Genomic DNA, 25,609 nt, shown 5'->3' on the forward strand with positions numbered 1-25,609 from the left:
GGAAAGAATTTCATAAAGTCTCAAGCTGTTGTCTATAGTCTGGATTTGAAACTAATTCAAGAGAGACTTTTTTAAACCCAGGATTTATTTTCATAAGATGCTTGGTGGTCATTCCACTGATGCATACAGTCAGTATGTTCCACTCTAAAAGCTCATGTGACTGCTGAATTCCGCTGTTTTCATGGAACCCCCTGCAGAACATTTTACCACCTATGATTGCAACCTGGTCTCATTTTGTATTATTCTGTAAGTAAAGTAATAGGCCTCTACTGTGTATTTCTGAGATTCTGACAACATTTCACAAGGCTGTGTCGATCTCTTGGTTTATGTTAAGGAGTTCATTGACACTGTGAAAGACAGATCATTGCATTAGAAGCAATATGGAAAACAGAGAGTATTTCCCTGAACTATATCCCTCCAGACATCTACAGGTTTGTTTTAGGAATGTCTCCTTTATAATGAGAATGGATTCAGTGGAGATCACCATATCCTGAAAAACTGTGAAGTGCTTGCATAATGACTGCTGGCATTTTCTTTCTCAGTTCTATTCCAACGAATCTGATCTGTCGCTCACTTTGACGTGATACCGAGCATGCCGTCCATAAAGCTGATATTTGGTTGAAGAGCATAGGTCTATTGGAAATATGCAGGGGGAGTGAGAGGGAGCCAGAGATGGCAATATGACTTCATTGTTACGAAAGGATGGGCTAGCGAGTTCAGTTGATGATGCATGAGCAGGATAACGTTGTGAGCTTTCCCTTGCGGGGTGGGTCTTGGCATGGAGAGAGGCGGTCCCACTGAGCGCACCACACATACGCGGCCCATTGGTTCAAGTGAGGATAGGAAACGTCCTCGGCTGAACTTCGCCGGGAAAGAAACAAATAGGAGCTGCAGCAATCCAAGTGGAGCAGAAACGCGAGACACAAGGTGTCAGAGAGACTAGTAGCCTAATATTGAGTAAGCTATCAGTAGCCTACACGGTGCAGGAAACAAAGTATCCTGTGTATTCGATGACCCAGTGCTGAATCGAAGCTGCTGAATGATTACGTGTCACGATTACGTTGTGACACGTTTCTTTAATTGAAAGATCGGCATTTTTCTGAGACAACGAGAATCCAACTCAAGGTAATTTCACAATTTTCCCTCATGCGGTGTATTTCAACAGTGCCTTCATTATACCACAGAGAATAGGCAATCGCATAAGGAGCAGAAATGTAACAATGTTGCCTACAACAGAAGCCTATCAATTATGAAGGCTACGATGATTTGAGGTTAAATAATATAAAATATACCAAGTAAAGAAAACTATAGCCAACTTTCGAATCAGCTTTACATGTAAAATAAATGTATGTATATATATATATATATATAACAGGACAGGACCTTCATTGCAATAGTTTGTTGAAACTTTCATTGCTGTTTCAATACGTTATTTCGTTCCCTTTGTATATCTGACTGAAATGTAGAATGACATGCACTAAAAGTTTAGAGAAGAACCAGTTGTCTTCGTTTAGGGATGTACTGGAGATAGGTTAACAGTTCGATCTATACAGCGAACCAATTGTAAATGAACGGAGGGAATAACAGTGGGGCGCAGAGTATTATCAACTTGCAAACTAGGCTAGTGCTCTTATAAATGTCCTTGATGCAATTCGATTTCTGAAAGATATAACGTCTGATCGTGAACTCAAAATGTTAAGCCATTTTTGTTTTAGTGAAATAAAAAATAGACAAAGCAATCAATGCAGGTCATTGCGCGGATTTTTCTAGCTATTGATACGGTGTTATATAACACTATGTTAACCTACATGTAGGCTAACACTGATTTAGTCTGATGAAGCGACTTCAGTTCCAGTCATTGGGTCAGGACAGGGATAATTAATACATATAAGGCTAAAATGTTATTGTTTTTTCCTCCCAATTCTAAAGAAAGCTTTTATTTAAGAAATACGAATATAGATATTATAATTAACCGTTTAACCTTTAGACTGACAGGAGCCCACTTTGATTATTATATTGTAAACCTTTTCAAAAGAGATTGACATGTCTGTCTAGCACTTAGTACATCATGGTTCTTATTCAAGAGTCATGTGGGGTTGTTGTGCAAGTAGCTCCAGTTTAACTGGAAAGATGTAATGGGGTTACATAACATTGTGTTGTAACTGGTCTTGCATAACAATTAAATCCCCCTCTCCATTTCTTCTTCCTCTTTTGAAAGCTAGGTGGGGCTATTGCAACAATTTATGGCCATACCATTCCACGACATTGGATTTTGAGACACTATATAAAGAACAGAAATTCTCAACACAGCAAAACCATGAGCGTGACCAGTGAGATGTTTGAAGAAGATTCTCAAGACATGAGGGAGCAGAGTGGTGGGGAGTCCAGTGCTGCACCTGGTGGGACCCTGTCCTTCACAGACGAGGCCGTGTCCATCCTGACCTCCAGCAGCCTGCTGGCCCGCTCTCTGCTCGGACGCACCTCTGCTCTGAAGCGCACCAATGACCCGCCCGCCTCTGGGAACCCCCTCAGACGGAAGCGTGAGTTCATCCCCAGCGAGAAGAAGGATGACGGCTATTGGGACAAGCGCAAAAAGAACAACGAGGCGGCCAAGCGCTCCAGGGAGAAGCGCCGCGTCAACGACATGGTGGTGGAGAATCGCGTGCTGGCGCTGCTGGAGGAGAACGCACGTCTCAGGGCCGAGCTGCTGGCTCTCAAGTTCCGCTTCGGCCTGGTCAAAGATCCCTCCAACACATCCATCCTGCCCCTCCCCGCTGCCCCCTGTGCTCCACAGACCTTGGCTCCACACTACTATCTGCCCAGTGGACCAGGGAGCCACCCTGCTGCCCACGGGGGCCAGTTCAGCATGCAAGGCTCCAGGGACGCTGGCAGCATGTCAGAGGACTCTGGGTTCTCCACCCCTGGCAGCTCCAGTTTAGGGAGCCCCCTTTCCTTTGAGGACCGACTGAGTGATCATGGCAAACTGTCCCCACACAGAGCAGAGGAGCTGGGCTACGAGCTCCACCACTCCCCTGCAGAGGCCCAGGTGCACCACAGTGGACACTTCCCTGGGGAGCTCTCCAGAGTGATGATGGGGAAAGTGGAGTCTGGGGAGGGCATAAAGAACTTTCCTCACAAAATGCGCTTCAAGATCCTCAGCAGTGGAGAGGACAACAGGCACAGCCCCATACAGTCAATGGGAGCAAGAGACGGTCCCCGGGAGACAGCCAGCGGACACATCATGTTGGGTGGAGCTGAGGGGGCAGGAGTCTGGCCACATAAGCAGGAGGGAGAGGAGACCCGGAGGGGGCGACAACAGCAAGAGTCCACTCAGTATGGCCAACCTACACCCCCACAGAGCCAGACAGAGTCTCATTATCATACAGAGAACAATGTCCTCAAGTCCCACCTCAGCTCCCTCAGTGAAGAGGTGGCCCAGCTCAAGAAGCTGTTCTCAGAGCAGCTGCTGGCTAAAGTGAACTGAGCCCAGGACTGGGTCAGTGGATGCTCGGTGAACTGTCCCATCCTAGAAGAGGAAGCTCAATCTGAGCTAGCATACTAACATAAGCACACACACAAGGTGAAAATGAGAGAGAGGGAAACAGAGACTCTAAACACCACAGTACCTTGGCACACTGAGCTGCTACGGTGACAAACCAATGCCCTGGGCCAACTGGACTATGATCCACCCCAACTCCTCAATTCCAACTATTTACCTTTATGTTTAGGAGTGTGTGTATTTTTAACCTCTAATTTTTAGTTGTCCTGATTTTTTTACTCCTAAATCCTAAACTCCTAGACTCCTTATCTGCGCCTCAATTGAGAACCGTTTCTGTAACAAGTCCCATCATCACCTTATGAAAGCACAAAGCTATATGTGTTGGTTCACTTGTGGCCCTCTGCCCCATACACTGTGAGACCCTCAAAAACACTCTGACACAAGAGGACACTGCCTCACCTCTCCAGAGGATACTGTATTATTGACTGTCATCTCCACTCTGCATGTACAACAATGCTGCTTCTCAAGGTCTCACAACCACAGACAAAGCAATGTCAGTGATTGAGACATTGAGGTGAACTGGTGCTGAACTAATGTACACTGTAATTCAACTGGAGCTTCAACAAACTCATTATTGGTGCTGTGGCATTGGCACTAACTGGTTTTGAATATGCATGAGGAAAGAACACCACATTCTTTTAAACTGTAAACACAACCATAGAAAGGACACAGGACAGATAACCTGAAAGGTGACGGTCTCCAGTCCCTGAATGGGGACTTTGAACTGTTGTCATCTCTTTAATGTATTGCAACACAATGGACTTTGGATAATGACAATTGGAAATCAACTAATACTCTCATTCCATTGCACAGTCAACAGCATAGCTGTGAGGACAGACACACACCATGTCAATCATTGAAATGTGATATGCTTCATGTAGGACAACACACTGTGTCTGGCAACTAGTGAAACTGTTTTCATGTCTCAGTTGAATACTTTTTGTTAGCCTTGTCCAAAGAATACATGGTCTGTGTAATTACTAGACATGCACTGTAAACTGAATCTAGGTGATGAAAATATCTGTTGTTATGTGAATATCTGTATGAAAATACATTTTTGTACTTGTGAATAAATCTTTGAAATGAAATATTTTTGTCTCGTTTTGATTATACAATTTCTAATAATCTAAAAGTCAAGCAGCCACTTGATCAGGGATGGCAACATACAGTACCAGGGATGGCAACATACAGTACCAGGGATGGCAACATACAGTACCAGGGATGGCAACATACAGTACCAGGGATGGCAACATACAGTACCAGGGATGGCAACATACAGTACCAGGGATGGCAACATACAGTACCAGGGATGGCAACATACAGTACCAGGGATGGCAACATACAGTACCAGGGATGGCAACATACTACCAGGGATGGCAACATACAGTACCAGGGATGGCAACATACTACCAGGGATGGCAACATACAGTACCAGGGATGGCAACATACAGTACCAGGGATGGCAACATACAGTACCAGGGATGGCAACATACAGTACCAGGGATGGCAACATACAGTACCAGGGATGGGCAGCGGCCTGTGAGCCCATTCAATCTGATCCGCGGGAGGTTTGAGTAAAGAGAAAATGTGTGCGACCCTCTGCTGAATTTTGAAATCCCAATGTGGCCCTCGAGCAAAAATGATTTCCCACCCCTGCACTTGATCCTCCCACTGTTAGGATACTATTATATCCACCAAAGCGTGCATTATCATAGATTTCCTCCATGTATTAAGTCAATGAGAAAACATGTTGCAGTCTAAATGTCTCCACTTACACTGTGGAAATATGTATCCTGTTTTTTAAAATAATGTCTCTTGTCTCACATTATCTAACAGATGGAGTAATTGTTCTACAATGACTCAAAGATTTCTTCAGGGATTAAGTAGCAGCCTTTTGAGAACATATTTCATCAGTAAGCACAAAAGTCAACCGTTTAGTTTATTCAACCTAAATGAATATCCTCTGTCACATATTTCTCCTGTCTGAGACCTAACTTACACATATCTAAGTATGTAGGAAGAGCAGCAGTGCCAGACAGATTGGACAGGTGAGACTATAGAGCTTTGTCTATCCAGACAGGAGCAATTGAGTCCTGAGGGGTGGAGTCTGCATGCCAGTCATGAGCTTGTGTGTATTAGAGGCCACAGCTACAGAGGAACTGCAATTATAATCATTATAGGGGATTTCAGGGGATGTGGGTGGTATGTGCTAGACTGGGCCTGAAGACACATTCACATTAACAAAATAAGATTTCATAACAAAATGAATTACACTCCCTGCACGGCACCCATAGGTTCACTCATCATGCAGATGCTTTACTAAGAGCTTTACCTACTTAGTCTCAAATGTGTCATACCAATGACCTTTAAAACCTAGAATTTGTCTGAACAGTATTAATTTCCCACATGAAATCCCTTGACAAACCAAAGCAGATCAGAGCGTGGTCATAAATATAATAGCATAATAACTTTAGAAACCACCAGGTGGCAGCAAAGACTATCATTTGTTGAGTATGCTAGCTGATGGTGCTATTGTTGTCACTCAGAGCACGCCTATAGATCGTGACATAGTAGCCTGTGTGTTTATTTCAGTGTCACAGATTTTATTTGGTGCAGGTGTAGTGGCAAAATTACACCAAGGTTCAATTGCTATGTCACTTAATAACAACACTCAACCCATCCAGTCATTTAATTATTTTTGCCCCTAGTAACCAACCCGTCGACATTGAATGAGATAGGCCTATCTAAGCCAGCATGTGTGTCAATGTGAACAAGTCAAATCAATCAAGATGAAGAGAAAACAAGCCGACATTAGACCTCTGTAGAGGCTCCATGTACTCCATGTATCCACCAGTGCAGAACATCTTCCATTCACTGAGCCCTGTGCTGTTCCAATCTCATTACAAAGGAGAGGCTCTCCTCAACCTGCAACTGGATTCACAGGTTCCTCAGTCAAATTGGGGATTCCTGTAGTGAGAGTGGTGAGGAAGAGGAAGGGTGGGGGTGGAGGAGAGGAGTGAGGCTAGTTAATGAAGCTACAACTGCATCAGCTCACTACTACACAACCACCCCCAATAACACACCCCTTAAACCGCAACCCCCCTGCTACTCCCCTCTCCATTCTGTCCCCGCTGTTTTTCAGCAGGAGATAACGCCGGTTGCTAGGCAGGAAGTGCGACAGTTGCCATGGGAACCCATGCATACGTAGCTAGGAGGGGGAGTGGTTGGGTGGGGTGGGGTACAGAGGGAGTGGGGGGGGGGTGCGTCAAGTTCACGGCCAATGCTTCAGCTCTGAACAAAGAGGAATGGGAGAGAGAGGGGTATAATGGAAGCATGGCGGAGCTTGGTCCATGTTTGGGGTTCTCTCCAGATGATGAGATGTGGCTCAGTTGGTAGAGCATGGTGTGTGCAACGCCAGGGTTGTGGGTTCGATTACCACGGGGGGCCAGTACAAAAATAAAAATAAATAAATAAATGCATGAAAGGAAATTGTATGAAATGTATGCATTCACTACTGTAAGTTGCTCTGGATAAGAGCATCTGCTAAATGACTAAAATGTAAATGTAATGTAAAATGCAATAAGTGGCATCTTCAGATAAACAGCAATTACTAGACATTGAAAAATGAAGACCAATCCTCTAAGCCTCCATATAACCCAAATTAGTGAAACATCTATATGCATTTGCTCTCAAGGTTGTTTCTGTCATTGACATGTATGAGGAAGGTATTGCTGCATGCTCGCTACCTCCATTCATTATCCACAATACAAAGAAACACAAACAAAACCTATCACGAATGGTGAGTCAACCTGCTCATTTGTGAAACAAATGAGACATATGGAGGCGCACTTACAGTGAGGGAAAAAAGTATTTGATCCCCTGCTGATTTTGTACGTTTGCCCACTGACAAAGAAATGATCAGTCTATAATTTTAATGGTAGGTTTATTTGAACAGTGAGAGACAGAATAACAACAAATAAATCCAGAAAAACGCATGTCAAAAATGTTATAAAATGATTTGCATTTTAATGAGGGAAATAAGTATTTGACCCCTCTGCAAAACATGACTTAGTACTTGGTGGCAAAACCTTTGTTGGCAATCACAGAGGTCAGATGTTTCTTGTAGTTGGCCACCAGGTTTGCACACATCTCAGGAGGGATTTCGTCCCACTCCTCTTTGCAGATCTTCTCCAAGTCATTAAGGTGTCGAGGCTGACGTTTGGCAACTCGAACATTCAGCTCCCTCCACAGATTTTCTATGGGATTAAGGTCTGGAGACTGGCTAGGCCACTCCAGGACCTTAATGTGCTTCTTCTTGAGCCACTCCTTTGTTGCCTTGGCCATGTGTTTTGGGTCATTGTCATGCTGGAATACCCATCCTCGACCCATTTTCAATGCCCTGGCTGAGGGAAGGAGGTTCTCACCCAAGATTTGCGGTACATGGCCCCGTCCATCGTCCCTTTGATGCGGTGAAGTTGTCCTGTCCCCTTAGCAGAAAAACACCCCCAAAGCATAATGTTTCCACCTCCATGTTTGACGGTGGGGATGGTGTTCTTGGGGTCATAGGCAGCATTCCTCCTCCTCCAAACACGGCGAGTTGAGTTGATGCCAAAGAGCTCCATTTTGGTCTCATCTGACCACAACACTTTCACCCAGTTGTCCTCTGAATCATTCAGATGTTCATTGGCAAACTTCAGACGGGCATGTATATGTGCTTTCTTAAGCAGGGGGACCTTGCGGGCGCTGCAGGATTTCAGTCCTTCACGGCGTAGTGTGTTACCAATTGTTTTCTTGGTGACTATGGTCCCAGCTGCCTTGAGATCATTGACAAGATTCTCCCGTGTAGTTCTGTGCTGATTCCTCACCGTTCTCATGATCATTGCAACTCCACGAGGTGAGATCTTGCATGGAGCCCCAGGCCGAGGGATATTGACAGTTCTTTTGTGTTTCTTCCATTTGCGAATAATCGCACCAATTGTTGTCACCTTCTCAACAAGCTGCTTGGCGATGGTCTTGTAGCCCATTCCAGCCTTGTGTAGGTCTACAATCTTGTCCCTGACATCCTTGGAGAGGTCTTTGGTCTTGGCAATGGTGGAGAGTAAAGACACCTGGGAGCCAGAAATCTTTCTGATTGAGAGGGGGTCAAATACTTATTTCCCTCATTAAAATGCAAATCAATTTATAACATTTTTTACATGCGTTTTTCTGGATTTTGTTGTTGTTATTCTGTCTCTCACTGTTCAAATAAACCTACCTTTAAAATTATAGACTGATCATTTCTTTGTCAGTGGGCAAACGTACAAAATCAGCAGGGGATCAAATACTTTTTTCCCTCACTGTATGTCTGTGACTCTGTGGTCAATAGCACAATGATACCCAATAAAATGCATGGCATTGCAGGTAGATCCACAAAGTGCATTTGAAAGCTCAAGTGGGTTGGTTGAAAAAAGAGAGAAAGAGAGAGAGTAAGACAGAGACAGAGAGCATATGCTGAACAAACACTGAGCCTTAAGTCAGACTTCAACGCTCCATGTCCTGCTGCTCTCTCCGGCCACATGAGAAGGAACCAGGGCCTTGAAGATAATGAGAGAGATCAAATAAAAGCATCTGCAATTGGAAACAGCCCTCTAGGCATCCAGCCAGTGCTTTTGTTCCAATCAAAACTGCCGTGGACACAACAAAATGCATTAAATAATACCGTTATTGCTCCAGTTGTTTCCATGGCTCTCTGTGACGCAAGACAGAACAGGCACAGGTTGTAAGGTCAGATAGTGGAGGGCAGATGGACTGGAGAGAGGAAGAGGATGTAATCATCACAAAAGCACAGGAGGTCACAGTCTACCTCCTAACCATGAGCCTGTCCCACCAGGAATTCATTTACCAGAAAAAAAGAAGAATGAGCGTGAAAATGAGCTGTCAATATTCCCCTTGCTGTAACTACATGGCATCTTCATATCCAGCTAGGACATAGGCCTAGGCCTAACATATATTGCTCATTCCAAGTCAAGATATGCATTAAATGAGCAAAAGGATATGGATATTTCAGACAAATCATTTTTGTCAAGGGTCACAGATTACATTCCAAAAGTCTAAACTCCATTTCAATCATTTCACCCTGTCATTACTGTATTGGGTAACACATTTCTGAACTGGCAATAACAGCAATAAATACAATTGCAGTCATATTTTAGTTCACTATTTGGGAAGTACCAAAAACACACAAATTCAACCAATGTGTTACAATTGTGTATTTAAAACTATGTAAAGTGCTACCTTCTATATGGTGTAAGATGACAGGGGGCTTTTAATGATCAACTGAGACTTTCTTTACTGAATGGTGTGCATTGTACATTTCATGCAAAACATGACAAATCGTGTGTCATAAGAGGGAGGATGCTAATAAAGTAGCCTACAGTATAAAGAGGTTCCAATGTCTTTATCAGATGAGAATGAGGTACTGAGCTCTTGAGATTCAAGCGGTTATGCAAAAACTGTAACCAGATGCATCGAACCACAAGGCCACAGCTGCTGGAAATGAGAGCCAATGTCACAACAAAATCAGATAACTTAAAGACTCAAATTAGCATGACATGTTACGTTTGGTATGGTTGCATTTTATTTATTTTTTTACATTTTAGTCACTTAGCTGATGCTCTTATCCAGAGCAACTTACAGTAGTGAGTGCATACATTTTAATATTTTTTTTTGTAGGGTGGATAGGTGGGCATGTAACGCGTGTTCGAATCTCATCACAAACAATGTGAACATTTGAGCTAATTAGCAACTATTTATTACTTTTTAGCTACATCCTTCCCCAAACCCTAACTTTAACCCTTTAACCTAACTCCTAACCTTCACCTCACAGGAGGCTGCTGAGGGGAGAACAAGTCATAATAATGTCTGGAAAGGAGTTAATGGAATGGTATCAAACACATGGAAACCATGTGTTTGATGAGTTCGATACCATTCAATTAATTCCGTTCCAGATATTACTATCAGCCCGTTCTCCCCAATTAAGGTGCCACCAACCTCCTGTGCTTAACCCTAACCTTAACCCCTAACCCCTAGCCTAGCTCACATTAGCCACCTAGCTAACATTAGCGTTAGCCACCTAGCTAATGTTATCCACAACAAATTGGAGTTCGTAACATATCAAATGAATTGCAAATGTGTAACATATTGTACGAATTGCAATTCGTAACATATCATATGAATTGCAATTGGTAACATATCATACGAAATGTAATTCGGAACACATCATACGAAATGGATGATTGAAATCCACAAATGAATACATACCATATCAAACATAACATTGCTAATTTGAGTGTCCTGGATTTCGTTTACTATATTATGTCTACCCCTGAATCCAGGTTGCAGCGATGTGCATGTCACAATTGTATGTAGATATGTCACAATTGTAATTGACCATTGTAGCTCCTGATAAATGTCCCCGACTGGATTCAAACCCATGTCACCTGCTCCACGTTAAGCTAAAGCCTATGCATTCAATCTTCTGAATATGAAGAAAGAACTACTCATGTGCTAATGGGGGACAAAGTGAACAAATTTTGGTTTGCTCATTAGAATAAAGCTGAAAAAATAAAGCTATATTTAAAAGGGCGAAACTGAGCCGTCTGGAGTAATTAGGCCTATCCATTCAATAAAGGGGCACACATTTCTCCCCCAAACAACAGCTGTTGGATACAATTGTTTCTTTATATATCTTCTGCTGAAGGCTTGTTTCTAAAAATGTCTCCCCACCATTCCATTTTTCCAAGTCTCTCTCTCACTATTAACCTAATTAGGGGTATCTCACCCTACATCTCAGCAAGTCTGGCTTAGTCCCTCCCCTCTCTCCTCTTCCCCATCTCTCCTCTTCCCCATCTCTCCTCTTCCCCATCTCTCCTCTTCCCCATCTCTCCTCTTCCCCATCTCTCCTCTTCCCCATCTCTCTGCAACAGAATTCGAAGGAGAAGAAAGGGGAGGGGGCAGATACAGCGCGAGCGAGAAACAAAACGTGACTAGGCACCCAAAGACTCCTGTTATGCAACTACTGACCTACTAACATACAATTGGAGACATTTAGAGAGCGAGGAGGAAATTGTAGCAAGTCCCTAACGTAATAAGATAACAGATTCAAAATAAGCGACACAGAATTCATGCTCACATACAGACACTAATCACAGAGCTCGCACTGTACTTGAAGGACGATCGCAAATTTGAATTCGATAGAAGTCGGAAATAGGAATTGTTGAACAAGCGTGGCTGTTATATTAGACTTCGCACTGTGGTCTTTTATTTACACATACAAGGTAAGCATTTATTTTATATGGATTGCCTATAAATGTCCCGTCGATTCATGTGTATAATGTGACTTATTATTATCGAAAACAATTCAATCCAATTGTTTAATCATACCAATTTCTGTGTTACTTAGTGGCACTTCGATTAGACTTTTCATCTAATCGAAGTCACTGATCATCACTGATACATTGTTGCAAACATTTTGGCACAACGGGAAGTGTTTATAATGTTGGTGACGGACGTTGAACCATATGTAGGTTCTGTCAATGCGAGTCGTTTTAGTGGCAGAATGTATAGGGGATGATAAGGGGGAGCATGGAATTCCTTCAGAACAAGGAACGCTGGGTGGCAGGGGCCACAGAAAACACACTTATTTGGAGTAGCTTCGTTTTCCCCCATCATAGTAGAGTTTAGAAAATATTGAAAGATACAATAACTTGAAATACGTTAAAATTATTGTTCTTTGGATTAATTCCTCTATTCTTTAGTAAAAAAATGATGGACATTTATTTCAGCAACATAAATTAATTTACCAATTGTAAATTATATAAAGACAATTTTATATATATAATATTACCATTGTAATTGAAACGCTTGTGAGTTAAAAGGACACTGTTAAGACTTGGAACGGCACCATTATGGCACGAAATGTGTCTTTTTGGGTAAGGCTATGAGTCCATGGGAGACAACTGGAAAAAAATCCCTGTCGGTCTACACCTGGACTCAGGGTTAGACGTAAACATAGTAAATCTAAATCCAGGACACTTCAATTAGTATGTTGTGTTTCGTATGGTATGTATTCATTTGTGGATGTGAATCATCCATTTCGTATGATAAGTTCCGATTCCAATTCGTATGATATGTTACGAATTGCAGTTAGTTGTGGCTGTTAGCTAGGTGGCTAATGTTAACATTAGCTAGCTAGGGGTTATGGCTAAGGTTAACTTTAGGTTAAAGATTAGGGGAAGGGTTAGCTAATATGCTAAGTAGTTGACAAGTATTGAAAGTAGTTGCTAAAGTTGTCCATTATGAGATTCAAACACGCAACCTTTGGGTTGCTAGACGTTCGCTTTATACGCCCACCCATCCACACTACTTTTGTTTTTGCCTTAAGTAACCATCTGTGTTTGTAACCATACCAAGCGTAACATGTACTTATTTGAGTGTCCCGGATTTACGTTTACTATGTTACGTCTAGTGTATCAGACCAGTCTAGTCTGAGGTCACACTTCTCTCCATCACATGTAGTTATTTGTGAAAGGTTAGCCAACCCGTTAACCCTTCCCCTGCTCAGTGGGGCGAACTGAATCTAGAGTAAAGACTACTGGAATATTGTGCTGTCCTACATATCTCAAAACATTGTTTTGGATATGAATGATAATCTAAAGTATTGGCTGTTTCTGTAAGGTGAGCTGGATATACTGGGCATGTTTATTTCTGTCCTTATTTAGGCTACTGGGTCAAATGTGAGCCTATCTCAAAGTCTTGACAAGTTGTTGGATTAGCCTATGGGTAGCAAATGCAACAGGGCAACAAGCTATGTGCAAGAAACTTGCTTTTGCCTTGAATGACGTCCCCAGGGATCTGTTATAATATGCAAAATGTACATTTATCAGAGACACCACAAAGAGTAGTGGTATGTTCAGAGACACCACAAAGAGTAGTGGTATGTTCAGAGACACCACAAAGAGTAGTGGTATGTTGAAGAGGGCTAAAAAAACATGTGACGTGGATATGTGCCTGCCGTGTAGGCTATTAGTTATATTGGGAAACAACTTTAGACAATGTAACGCTCTACAGCGACTATGTAACATGCATTATAGTCTACAATTCCGTATCAGCAACACTGCTGCGCACTGCATGTCCATCTCAACGTTTAACCTATGCTGTTATTAGGCTACATGCATATAAGAATGAATACTGCACACACACTTGTCTTATAAAAGACCATCCTGCTCAGTCTGTATGTTGAAAGTACCCCCACACTGCAAGTGGGAATGACTGTGGAATGAGTGCCCCCGCCCGGTGCCCGCAGCTCATGCATTTGTTGTTTAGTGATGGCATGCGCACTTGTGTCTTGCCTACTTTTGGTGCTGCAGTAAGGGTGTAGGCTATTCATGTTTTCTTGAAAAGTCACACCGGAATTATATCTCACAAAAAGTTTATCAATACCATATAGTTTAGAATATAGCCTATGGTACAGGTGTGCTATGGTACAGGTGTGCTATGCACAATGGGAAATTACGCAAAGCATTTGGTTATGCGTTCAATTGTTGTAACACATTGCACTAAAGGCTCTAGTCATGGTGCGGGTTGCATAATAAATCATTTAAGTAATTAAAACATATGGGTAGGGGAGATGACGCAATCAGCGGAAACCCATAGCCTCTATTGTGCTTTGCTGAGGAGGGCTAATTGGTTGGCACATAAGGTGGACCGCTATGCCAGCTCCAAATGTAGGTCACATTAGTCATAATGGGGAGGGGATGTGCTGCAGAGCCCCCTATAATACCATAATAAAAACCTACAAAAATGAATCCTAGCTGGCTTAACAAAGACACCCAACCAATTCATGCAGAACAGAAACACTGATGGGCAGCAGATAAACGCACCTAATAAACATTTGAGTTTCCTTCATATCGTAGTGATACACAATTAGAAACATATTCATTTAGCCTTTATACATTCAGGTTTCCTTCATATCGTAGTGATACACAATTAGAAACATATTCATTTAGCCTTTATACATTCAGGTTTCCTTCATATCGTAGTGATACACAATTAGAAACATATTCATTTAGCCTTTATACATTTTCTTCAATCCTCAACTTTCTGTACCACACCCCTTTCCATAAATTGCTTGTAATTGCAATGCAATGATCAGCTAGTATATTCCTTATTGTATTAGTAGGCTATTGCTAAAAACATGCTAATAACATGGCTATAATTATCATGAGGATGAGATTACCTTTGTTTCACTAGAGCAGCATGCACAATGTCTTGTTTCACTACTATTGGAGTTGGTGGTAAACAATGTGGAGTGGGGTTTATCCTGACCCGCCTGACATTCTCAGGGTTTCCTGGCACAATGAAAGATAATGAAGGATAGAGTAGGTGCTTTGTTATTGTGCTGCTGTGGCTGGGAGAGAGAGGCAGAGAAGTAGGCCAAGGGAGCACATGTGACTGGGAAACACATGGACTGCACTGGGTCACTCTTTTTTTCCCTTTTTAACAGAGGCTGATATGGCTGTGTTTATGGAACAAGGAGTTGGCTTGGAACTTCGCCTGCATGTCCAAGAATTTGTACTTTTTCTTGGGAAGATAAACCCCAGTCTTGGAATCAGGGATGGCCGATATTTGGGGAGACCCCTTCTACGATGTGCTACTCCAAATATCGTGATATCCGATATTATCGTTCTGCACTGTTAGTGACTAAATCCTTCTAGACTGTGCAGTTTTTGTACTTATTTACAATGGTATAGTCACATTCTCATTAAATAATCTTAGTGTTGACGGGAAAAAATAAGGCTCAGTTAATTAATATAGACTTAATTTTCAACATATTGATACAGCACATCACGATATATCATCAATGTCAAATGTCACTATTCTATTTAATCATATAACAGCCCAACCCTACTTGGAATTTTGGAAAAAGCCATCTATTTGCTTTCTTCCCATTTCTCCCCAGTGGGGGCAGCTCAGTCCCTGTCTCAGTGAAAATTGGCACCCCAGTCTGGGGGCCTCCTCCTTATTTTACACCTGCTCCCATTACTTTAAGAGCTCAACAAAAACAAGCTTTTGCACTCAAGCCCCACCATATATAGCTTTGTGTGGTTGTTTGGACCCAATAATTGTAAATGGCATACATTTAGATTCTCTTTGATCACTTCACAAATGTAACCAAGCTCTTTCCTGTGGTAGAATTACTTTATATTTCTTAAGTATAACAAGGATGTGTGTTAAACAGTGCTATCAGTAACAGATGCAGCTTTTTGTTCACCTTTTATCATGAAATTGGACATAGAATTCATTATGGTCTTCCACAAGCGTAGGAGTGTTCCATTGAAACACAGAGCCTCGTAAGCATATTAGATAGGTGAAAAGGGAAGCAGTAGAATGTCTTACTATTTGACATTTGTTCTGGCAGGTCACACTACATTTGTCATAAAAACGCATGAACCTTTCATTGGCAATCACTATCTCAGTACCCTGCGGTAAGTTATAAGATACACAAATGAAGTGGATAGGTTTGATGCTTAGATGTTCTGATTAACAGGTAAGGGTGGCACGCTGTGCTTCGGGGGGATACACACTTATTATGATGCTCTATTCCTGTAGCAGTAGTGGGAGACTAAGAGCTTGTGATGCATTAATCAGCAAACACTCCAGCTCCATTCATGTCTCCAGATAATTCCAGCCGCCCGCAGAGGAGATGAGCAGCTTATTTTTTTTTTAAAAGTCAATCTGTTTGTGCAGTGTAAGTGTGTTGTTCGATGAGGGATTGATGTTGACATGATTAGTTTCCCCCTTTAAAAAAAAAAACTTTTGTTGCCATGGGTGATATGTTGTTAATGCTGGTACAGTACCCCGTTTGTTTACATCCTGCGAGGTGCTATCATCTGAGCTCATTTTCCCCTTTCTTTTGTCTACCTTCTCGCAATCTCTTTGTCCCTCTCTCAATGCATCTTTCACCTCTATAAATAGAGTACTCTCTAATTCTCTGTTTCTCTCTCCCTGCCTCACCCGTGGTTCCACTGACCTATATTCCAGCTAGTCAGAGCCAGGGTTTACTGAGTGGTCCCTGGTTTCTGTGGTCTTTCCACTCTTTCCCTCCTGCCCCTGAGCCACACACAAATGGCTTGTGGGAATGAGGACCTTAAAGTACTGCATTTAGCAGTGTAAGATCAGGCCCTGTCTCAACCATTTTTCCAGGCATAATCGTAGCCTGTATCCCTATTTAGTCTCTACTGGGACCCAAATTACCCATACCTAGAAGGCTTGTCATCATTTTGTGGGAAGCAAAACATTTAGAATTTAAAAACTAGGGGTGTAATATCCCATCTAGATTTGGCTCGTTTTGTTGCTGAATTGTGCCTGGAAAGAGAAATTGGTGTTGAACCCACATTTGAAAAGTGTAGAGCAATTGGTAGTTACATAATTTTGCCCCAGACTCCAGGGAGAATATAACCCATGGAAAAGACAGATTATGAGATTACAGAGGCAGAGAGAATCAGTGTGTCTCAACTCATGTTGTTCAGTAAGAAAATGAGAATAAATGAGGCAGGAAGGAAACAACTCCTGTTGGCCAGCAACTAATTTGATTTAAGTAATTTGATTTAAAGCATACAAGACCAGTTTAATGGAACCATGGAACAAGGGAACATAGTCTGAATAAGTTATCTCAGAAATGTTCCAGGAAGAATCCATCCTCAGATGCCTGTTCAATTCCTTTGCTTGCCTCAAGTCACCTTTATGGAATGTCATTTATATTGAAGCAGTTAGTCAGCAACACAGATAAAATAGGCTAACTGGTACACAACCAGCAGAGACAAATTGGAAACATGAAAAGAGACACTGGAAAAGCCATTTGGCTTATTCATGAAAATCATACTTAAGAGGTTTGGCTAGTGACACATCTATCTCTGTTTACCTCATTACCAGGAGAGTCCCTGTTGAGCAGGTTCCCAGACACTTCATAGTTATAATGTCATAATTATACCCTGATGTCATAATTCAAGAGAGCTTGGCACATTCTCCAGCCCCCTCCTTCGTGAGACATGACCTATATTCATTAATTTACCCACCCATATCCTTATCCGCCCTTACCTTAAAATCCCGTGCCCTCTCCACCTCTTTTCCTTGGCGGGGAACCTTTGTCTTCATTCACCGCCAGGAACTGGTTGTCCAAATAGAATATGAATCTTTACGGTTATTACACTTACAGTAAATTCTCCAATTCATGATCATTTCTATGTAAACAAAGTGGGCTGTTTCTTAATATGGTTGTTTTGGAATCTTTGTTCCTGACCCAGAATTCTAAAATGGAATGAGGGGAACCCTACACCCACTGCACATGGGTGATTCACTGTCCTGGCTCTTAAAATAAATCTGCCTGAAAGACTATTTAGAACAGCCATGAAATAAGTCACAAATGGCTGTTTAAAGCTTACAAATTCAATTTCCAATCATTCCATGTGTTTGAATGATGTAATTTCGGGTAGTGTTACTGTTTCTGAATTTACATGGTAATCATGTGCTCTCGACTTAGTTGCCAGACACGCAGTTATGATTACAAAGGTGGAGGAATAATGTCACAAATAGCAAATGTGTAATGTCTTACTCAGAAAAAGATAGTAACTCAGAAACTACTATATTGGCCTCATGTTTATTACACCATGCAGGTCAACGTCAACATGCAGGGCTAAACACGTCCACATGCTTCCCAGCCAAAACAGTTCGGAAGAGTTTGTACATACATTATGTAAGGGTACAGAATCATTTCATGCACATTTTCTCATTGAGAAATACTGCACCAAACACCTCAGTTATATGTAAAATTGTGCGACTAACATCTCCTCTGCAAAAACGGCAAAATTAATGACAGATTTCTTGATTTATCATAGATTCATTCTGACTATTTTATGGAAGTGTATACTGGCTATGGTGTCTAAAAATGGACAAAGTACTATTGGCGCTTTTGTTTCTAGTTTTCCAAGCGAAGGTATTTTAAGGGAGTATGCAAGCACACTCGTTCGGTTCGGCAAGGCGCCAGCCGAACTAAAGCATGCTGACACCTTCAGGGGTCATGGACCACCGACAGAGAAGCTCAATAGAAGGGGCATGAGGTCAGACAGTGGTTACTAGGGTCTAGTGGTTGCCAGGTGTAACAATTCAGTCAAAGCCAGACATGCAGAACAGAGATGAAAGCAGGAGGATGTGAGAAGGAGCGTATTATTAATTATTCCTCAAAATTCTTTGATCACCAGGCATGCCAAAAACTAAAATGGACTTCATTAACAATGACATAAAGAAGATATTATTCCTTCAATCTGAATGCATAGTGGTCGACAGCAGTCCACGAGGATTAAGAGTTTTGCCTTTTCTTTCTTTGTCTCCTCAGCCTTTCTTCTTGCAACCTACTGGAGAAGGAGAGAGGAGGCAGCGCTCCTCCCAAGAGACTGACAAGCCGAGATAGACTGAGTGACCTACATCCTGCAACACGCCTGGAGCAGTAGAGCACTTCTCTGTCTGCTCAGCACAGCGCTCTCGCAAAAAGATTGAAAAACAAAACAGAGAAAAGAAGGTTAGAGAATTGCTCAGTGAAGCTTGTCACATTCTCCACTCCAGGAACTCTTTTTTTTCTCTACAAGGCAGCTTTGACCCACTTTTCTGTGAGAAAGCTGAAGAGACTTGCCTAGAGAAAGGCTGAACATACACTGGATAAATGAGGGGAATTAACACAGAGTTCCACCGTTTCTTGATCTTCTTGGCCAGTTTAGACACTTGAACTATAAGCTCATTCATTCTGTGACAAATAGCTGAATCCCACTGTTCCTTATCACCCCATTCCTTGAGTTTCCTTTCCAGTGGTTGTAGCAATATTCCAAACTGTCCTCCACTGAGCAACAATGGAATGCCTGAATTCACAACTCCAATCAGCAAGCTCAGAAAAGAACGTGGACAGCCTAGAGACATACTCTAACTACGAAGAGTCTCTCCCATCGCCTCAAGGAACCCCCTCTCGCCAGGGGCGTCTCGTCAAGCCCAGCATGAGTTGCAGACGCAAGCGTGAGTTCATCTCTGATGAAAAGAAGGATGCATCCTACTGGGAGAAGCGCCGTAAGAACAATGAGGCGGCCAAACGCTCCAGGGAGAAGCGACGACTGAACGACATGGTGTTGGAAAACCGCGTCATGGTGCTGAATGACGAGAACTGCCGCCTGAAGACGGAGCTGCTGCAGCTGAAGCTGCGCTTTGGCCTTATCACCACTGACTTCTACATGGAGAAGAGCCAGCAGCTCACTAGTGGAGGTAACAATGGAGGCAACGGGAGATCCTCCACATCCAATTACTACTCCAGCGGCTACTCCAGCAGCTCCCAGGTGATGATGAACTCTGACTCCTCGGAGACTGAGCAGTCAGGCAGCGGGGGGGGGCATAGTCAACTGGTGACGTACTCCCCCCATGGGTCCCTTTCAGACATGTCAGACGGGTCCTCCCGGGACAGCCCAGAGCCTACGGTCTACGGGATCAAGCAGGAGGAAAGCAGCCTGGAGATGGACATTGGAAGCAGCATGTTCAACGTCCACCATAGCCTGTCCTCCACACATCACCAGGAGGAGATGGAGTCAGTCTACCACAGCCAACAGCACCACTCCCACTCCTACCACCACCAGGAGAGCATCACAAGCCAGACCAGTCAGGTCCCTCCATCCACCCAACAGAGGAGTGTCATCCTCTACCGCTCCAGTAGTGCCTCCTACCCTGGGGAGAGCCAAAGGCAGCAGGACATAGATCAACAGACAGCCCAACAGCAGAGTTCTCAGGCCGGTCATCTGGCCCAGGCTCGAGAGAGCCACACGGAGAGCTCAGAGAGACTGGCAGAGGTGACCAAGCAGATGGAGAGGAAGACACTAGACTCCCCTCCGTACCACTACTCAGACTGCCACACCGAGGCAGGAGAGAGGCAGGTGTACAGAGCTTTGCAACAGGAGCAAAATACCCAGACGGGCCTCGCTCCAGACATCCTCCAAAAACAGGAGGCAGTCACGTCCCACCTGTACCACAACCAGGCTAGTCACTGCTATCTTAGCACCCAGGATGAGGAGCCCCCCATACTGACCTATGAGGGTGGGGCCAGGAGTGAGGCGTACTACAAAGAACACTCAACCTCAGGCAAAGACACCTCCTCTAGTGACAATGACCCCCGCAGCTCTGACAAGGATGCCTCCACGGACGACGAGTCCCCATCCTCCTCCTTCTCTGATGCCGGGAGTTACCTCCAGCACCTGTCTGTCTCACACCAGCCAGGGTCCCCTCTGCCCTCCCCTCAGGGCTCCTCCCAACGCCAAAGCGGGGACACCCAGGCAGAGGTTAAGGGCACTGCCCTGCCTCACAAACTGCGTCTCAAACACAAAGCCATGAGCTCCCAGCAGGACTCTCCCACCACCCCTCCTCCTTCCTCTATCCTACCCCTGCCCCAGCACCCTTACCTGGCCCTCACGCAGCAGCAGATCGGCAAAGAGAGGGAGAGTGAGAGCCAGCCCCCCACAGGGTTCTATAAGCAGCCGTCCTTAGCTGAGTCAAGGAAGGAGAGTGGGAAAAAGGAGTCGTCAAGCTGACGCCATAACAACAGACGAGACTAAGTGCCTATAGAACACTTGAGGGCAACACAAATTTGTTGAGGTTCCTTACATTGTGAGGTGTCTCTGATGCTGCCTTAGATCAAAATACGCTCTTTCCCTTTCCCCTCCTCAATCGCAATCCACTATCATCCCTTTACCCCATCTACACCTCCCTCACCTTTATGTCCTGGGACTAAAATGCTGGACTGAAGCCCAAAACAGGGCTGGACTTCTGGGGGAACAGTATTCTATGTGTATATATTGTATATACACTTTTCAGTTCTTGCATCTTCTCCATAATTACAGAAGGACTTTTGTTTATAAATGAGAGGAGGGATGAAACTCTTTCATATAATTTTTCGTCAAACAACAGTTGGTCATTTCAAATGAGAATATAAGTTGACCATTATTGGAACTATATTGTCAGCTTTCGTTGCCCCTCCTATGGTGCACATCTGGCGTTAGACAAACATAGCAGCAACATTCTGGGAACATTCCCTTGACCAAAGATGCAACACAATGAGAAGTTCCATCCCTCTTCCCTAACCCTACCTCTACCAATCCATATTTCCCTTCCCATCTCCATGATCTCACACAGCCCATCCATTATCTGTCTTTTTCAAGCACTTGGTTTGTATATTACTGTAAATATACCAATAATTTATAAATATATATTTTTGAAGAAAAACAAAAAATGTCACAACAATGCGACAAACTGTTGAGGCAAGAAAGGACTTGGACGTTACCATCCTGTTTTTGTCAGAATTACTGTACAGTCACACTGTGTCTACTGTTGCAAACTCCACTTAAGTTAAAAAGCCTTTAATCTAATCACTTTAACTCTGTTTACAGAACCATGGCCCATAGCTTTTGAAATGCAGCTTACCTGTTATTACAGTAGATCTTTAAGATCTTAGACAGCATTCAATCAAGGTCAATCTGAGACAGAACTAGGCTGCTGGCCTAAAGTTGAACATCATCAACAGTCTAGACTTCCACATCTCTTAGCCCAATGTATTTATTCCTATGCCCACCACTGCAGAAAAGCCAATAGGAACATAGACTAAAATATGAATGTGTATAAACTTTAAGGTATAAAAGCTCAAGTTAAAATTATATCTGTATGATATTTTAACTCTGAGTGAGGCCACCTAGTCTCCTCTGTAAATCAACACACTACACAATGCACTGAGCTCAGAACCGCAGGCTTCTGACCTGACGTCGATCCACTGCCCTAGAGACACGGAGTTAAACCCAGATACTAGGTAATTGGATCTCTGAAACAGAGGCTAATTTACTATATTAATCACAAATAGCCCATGACATTAGAAAAACCTGGTTTAGAATAATCAGAGCTATTGCAATTAAGTTTTGTAAAAACCAAGATCGAGCTCTACATTTTTAATGAAATAGGGATTTCCCCTTTTTCTAATGTGCCTCTGTAGTGTAATACATGGGGCATCCACCCCCGGCCTTTATTTTCCTCGTATTGGGTGACAGTGAGAAGCCTGCACTGTACCACCCAGTTTTATAAAGTATATGTACCATGTTTAGCTTTTTTGCCACTTGTGTATAAATGTAAAGCTTTCCCTCTCTCAGACAACACTGTAATGTTAACGTCAAGTGTTGTTCTGTTATTATCTTCGTGTGTCTTTCTCCTATTGACCGTGATGATGTATTTGCGCCATACCCCCATCCTCCCTTTCTTCAATGTATTTTAAATCAGTGATGCTTGTGTTTTTGCTGATGGTTTTATGAAAACGATTCAAAAAGGACAAAAAAGATACAGACGAGACTTGTGTGGTGTGTAGCAGTAGGTGGTGTCTAGATCGCCACCCCCCTTCTTTTTGACATGGCTGTGTATGTAAAGACACTAATATTCATCATGGAAGATGGAGGCATTTCAAGATTGAAAACAATAAAAGGATGTTGAATTTCTCAACATATCGTAATAATATTGTCAGATTTCTCCTTTCTTTACTCTTGTCTATGGGGGTTACACACAGTTCATGATGGGTCTGATTGAAAAGCAGCTGTGCATATGCCAGACAGATAAAGACCAAAACCTCCCTGTAGTTATCACTTGATACTGAATACAAACTGGTTCATAGGTTAGTTATGACACTGCAAAGAATAATAATAACCATATGCTAGCTAGTGTAATAAACAAACTATAATTTATACAGAGCAGCTGCTGACAACCAACATTATTCTATGGTCATTTGAATCACTGCCTACTAATTGAACACAGCCACAAAGCAGAGCCGCGAGGTACAATGATTAGACAGACACAATCTAAATCAAGGCAAGACACAAATGATAGCCTAACCTAGGTGTTTGTAACCACAGGCATGTTTAACAGAGACTCTGAGTCCTCATCTCTTTTTGCAGGCGTGGGGACACCCTGTTTCCAGTCCTCACAAATAGCTTGGTTACAGTCACTCCCTGGGCTCCTTACTTTCCTGACACACAGGATTAATTTGAAATGAGAGGAGCTTTGGAGTGACACACTGACACACATTTTCTAGACAGACCGCCTTTCCGACCTCCCTGATGTAACAGTGGCCTACTTCCTGCCGCTAACTCTCTATAAGCCCGCGGACCTACGCACGCAGGGCAGAGATGTCCCGTACGACCACACTAAACACACAAACGCCCTCAGATGTATGCGCACACACATACACCTACAGATTATGACCCCCCAACGGAACGGAGGACCTCTCTTATGCCCCAGTCCACTTTATAAAGTCCTCATTCAACCTGACACAAACCACTTTACTCCGAGGGAAAACTGGACAAGCTTCCTCTTCTCTAAGCCCAGTCCTAACATACATCACAGCCTATTCTCAGGCTCTCGCTCAGCAGGCATGTCCATGGCTCTTTGACCTACAAAGTAAGTGCAGAATTAGTCTGTCCTTGCTGCCAACTCTCCAGGCCCAAGTTCAGTGTCACAGCAGACCTGTAATGAGAAGAATACATGGGGCTGTAAATCAAGGCAGAGCCCAGTGGGGCAGCTTCTTTTCCTCATCCTATCTTCTCTGCCGCCCTCCCAAAACACACAACAACAAGGTTATGTTCATAACAACACAAAGATAAAAGGGAGTGACCTGGACTAAGCCTGAAAACAAAGCAGCTCTTTGAGGGCTGACACCTCAATGCCCTTCACAAACGCACGCGCACACAACATATTTTTGACTTGCGTTCAGCCCATGCTTGGTCTGGGTGGTGCGACTGATGTCACCCTGCAATAGTGTCAAGGTGACATTCCCTGACAACTGCAGCACTCGTCTACTGGATTCTGCTGTGTTAGCCCTTTTCCTGATTTGATTGGCGCACATGGTCGCTTCCATAAACAGGTTAGGAGAAAAGTAGGTCAATGTGAGAGAGTGGAATGAGAGAAGGAGGTAGGCATGAGGAAAGGAGGGAGGGAGGAGAGAGAGGTGGGGGCTGGAGGGGACTGGATGTGCGTGTCACAAAATGATTCCTGCAGAATAGACCTCCTGGCAACCAGAGCACAAACAAGGCTCTCCAGTTACCTGGCTGTCCCTCCCAGCCTGGGGAAGAGGGTCAGTGGAGCAGCCAGCTTGGGAGGGGGCCACAAGATTACACAGCCCTGTCTCATGTCCAGTGTGACACGCTGCAACCTTTTCACACATTTCTGGGGCAGGTTGCAGACACCTCTGGGTTTCACAGCCGGGGCAAATCAAAGTCAGGTATTAATGTAATAGAGTGGACTTCCCCCAGCTTCTACAGCACGCAACACCTGAACCACACGCTGCGGTTGTGAAAGACATATGGACCTACTCGTTTGATGAAAGACATGTATTTAATGGTTAATTTGTCTTTTTTTTATGTGAGGAAAATACAGGTATTGAACTTGAGTCCAAACCACTACTTAACCCCTGCTCAGCTGTGGTAAGCGACAACTACAACCCGGATTCAAAACCACCCACTGCCATCAGGTCCTACCATGCACACACACACACAGTACAAAAAATGGCATGCATAGTCGCGCCTCTCCGCTGTTGACAAGACCACATTTTTCCACAAGGCATGACCTAAAAGGGGCAATTCCTTACGGTTCATTATTTGGAAAAAAAACTCTAGCATGGCTGTTATCATACACGGATGGAATAAACATCAATATCAAATAAACATGCACTTATACAAATCTCTGTTTTGGAAACAGTACTCAAAGGTTACATGGCTCATGCTTTAATATCCTGGTATTGTTTGCCTCTAGGCATCAAATCAAAAGAGCATTGGAATTGAATGGAAAGATTCAAAACATTCCTTGCAATAGACATACATCTAGTTGTGCAAAAAACGTGGGTAGGTGGGAGGCAGGGGAGAGGGAATGAGGGGTTGTGTGTTACGTAACGGTTACACAACATAA

General features: G+C 43.3%; 2 protein-coding genes across 3 annotated transcripts; both read left to right on the top strand.

Annotated features, from left to right (window-relative positions):
* The first annotated feature begins 817 nt into the window (after positions 1-817).
* Positions 818-4,647, top strand: LOC115170555 (uncharacterized). 2 transcript variants are annotated; one of them, XM_029726808.1, is made up of 2 exons: positions 818-1,125; positions 2,223-4,647. In XM_029726808.1, the coding sequence occupies exon 2, from the start codon at positions 2,318-2,320 to the stop codon at positions 3,482-3,484; it is 1,167 nt and encodes a 388-aa protein (XP_029582668.1). In that variant the 5' UTR covers positions 818-1,125; positions 2,223-2,317; the 3' UTR covers positions 3,485-4,647. The 2 variants fall into 2 exon arrangements, with proteins under 2 accessions (XP_029582668.1, XP_029582666.1); XM_029726806.1 differs by having other exon boundaries at positions 819-1,125; positions 2,219-4,647.
* A 6,913-nt stretch (positions 4,648-11,560) lies between these two features.
* On the top strand, positions 11,561-23,165 carry LOC115170543 (filaggrin-like). The gene is made up of 2 exons (XM_029726791.1): positions 11,561-11,874; positions 18,990-23,165. Exon 2 carries the CDS (start codon positions 19,498-19,500, stop codon positions 21,208-21,210), a length of 1,713 nt encoding a protein of 570 aa, XP_029582651.1. The 5' UTR covers positions 11,561-11,874; positions 18,990-19,497; the 3' UTR covers positions 21,211-23,165.
* The last annotated feature ends 2,444 nt before the right edge of the window (positions 23,166-25,609 follow it).

The sequence above is a fragment of the Salmo trutta genome, chromosome 32 (genome assembly GCF_901001165.1).
Source record: "Salmo trutta chromosome 32, fSalTru1.1, whole genome shotgun sequence".
Classification (NCBI taxonomy): Eukaryota; Metazoa; Chordata; class Actinopteri; order Salmoniformes; family Salmonidae; genus Salmo; species Salmo trutta.

Excerpts from the sequence above, each read along its gene's own strand:
- LOC115170555 (XM_029726808.1), top strand. The coding sequence starts at position 2,318 with ATGAGCGTGACCAGTGAGATGTTTGAAGAAGATTCTCAAGACATGAGG.
- LOC115170543 (XM_029726791.1), top strand. The coding sequence starts at position 19,498 with ATGGAATGCCTGAATTCACAACTCCAATCAGCAAGCTCAGAAAAGAAC.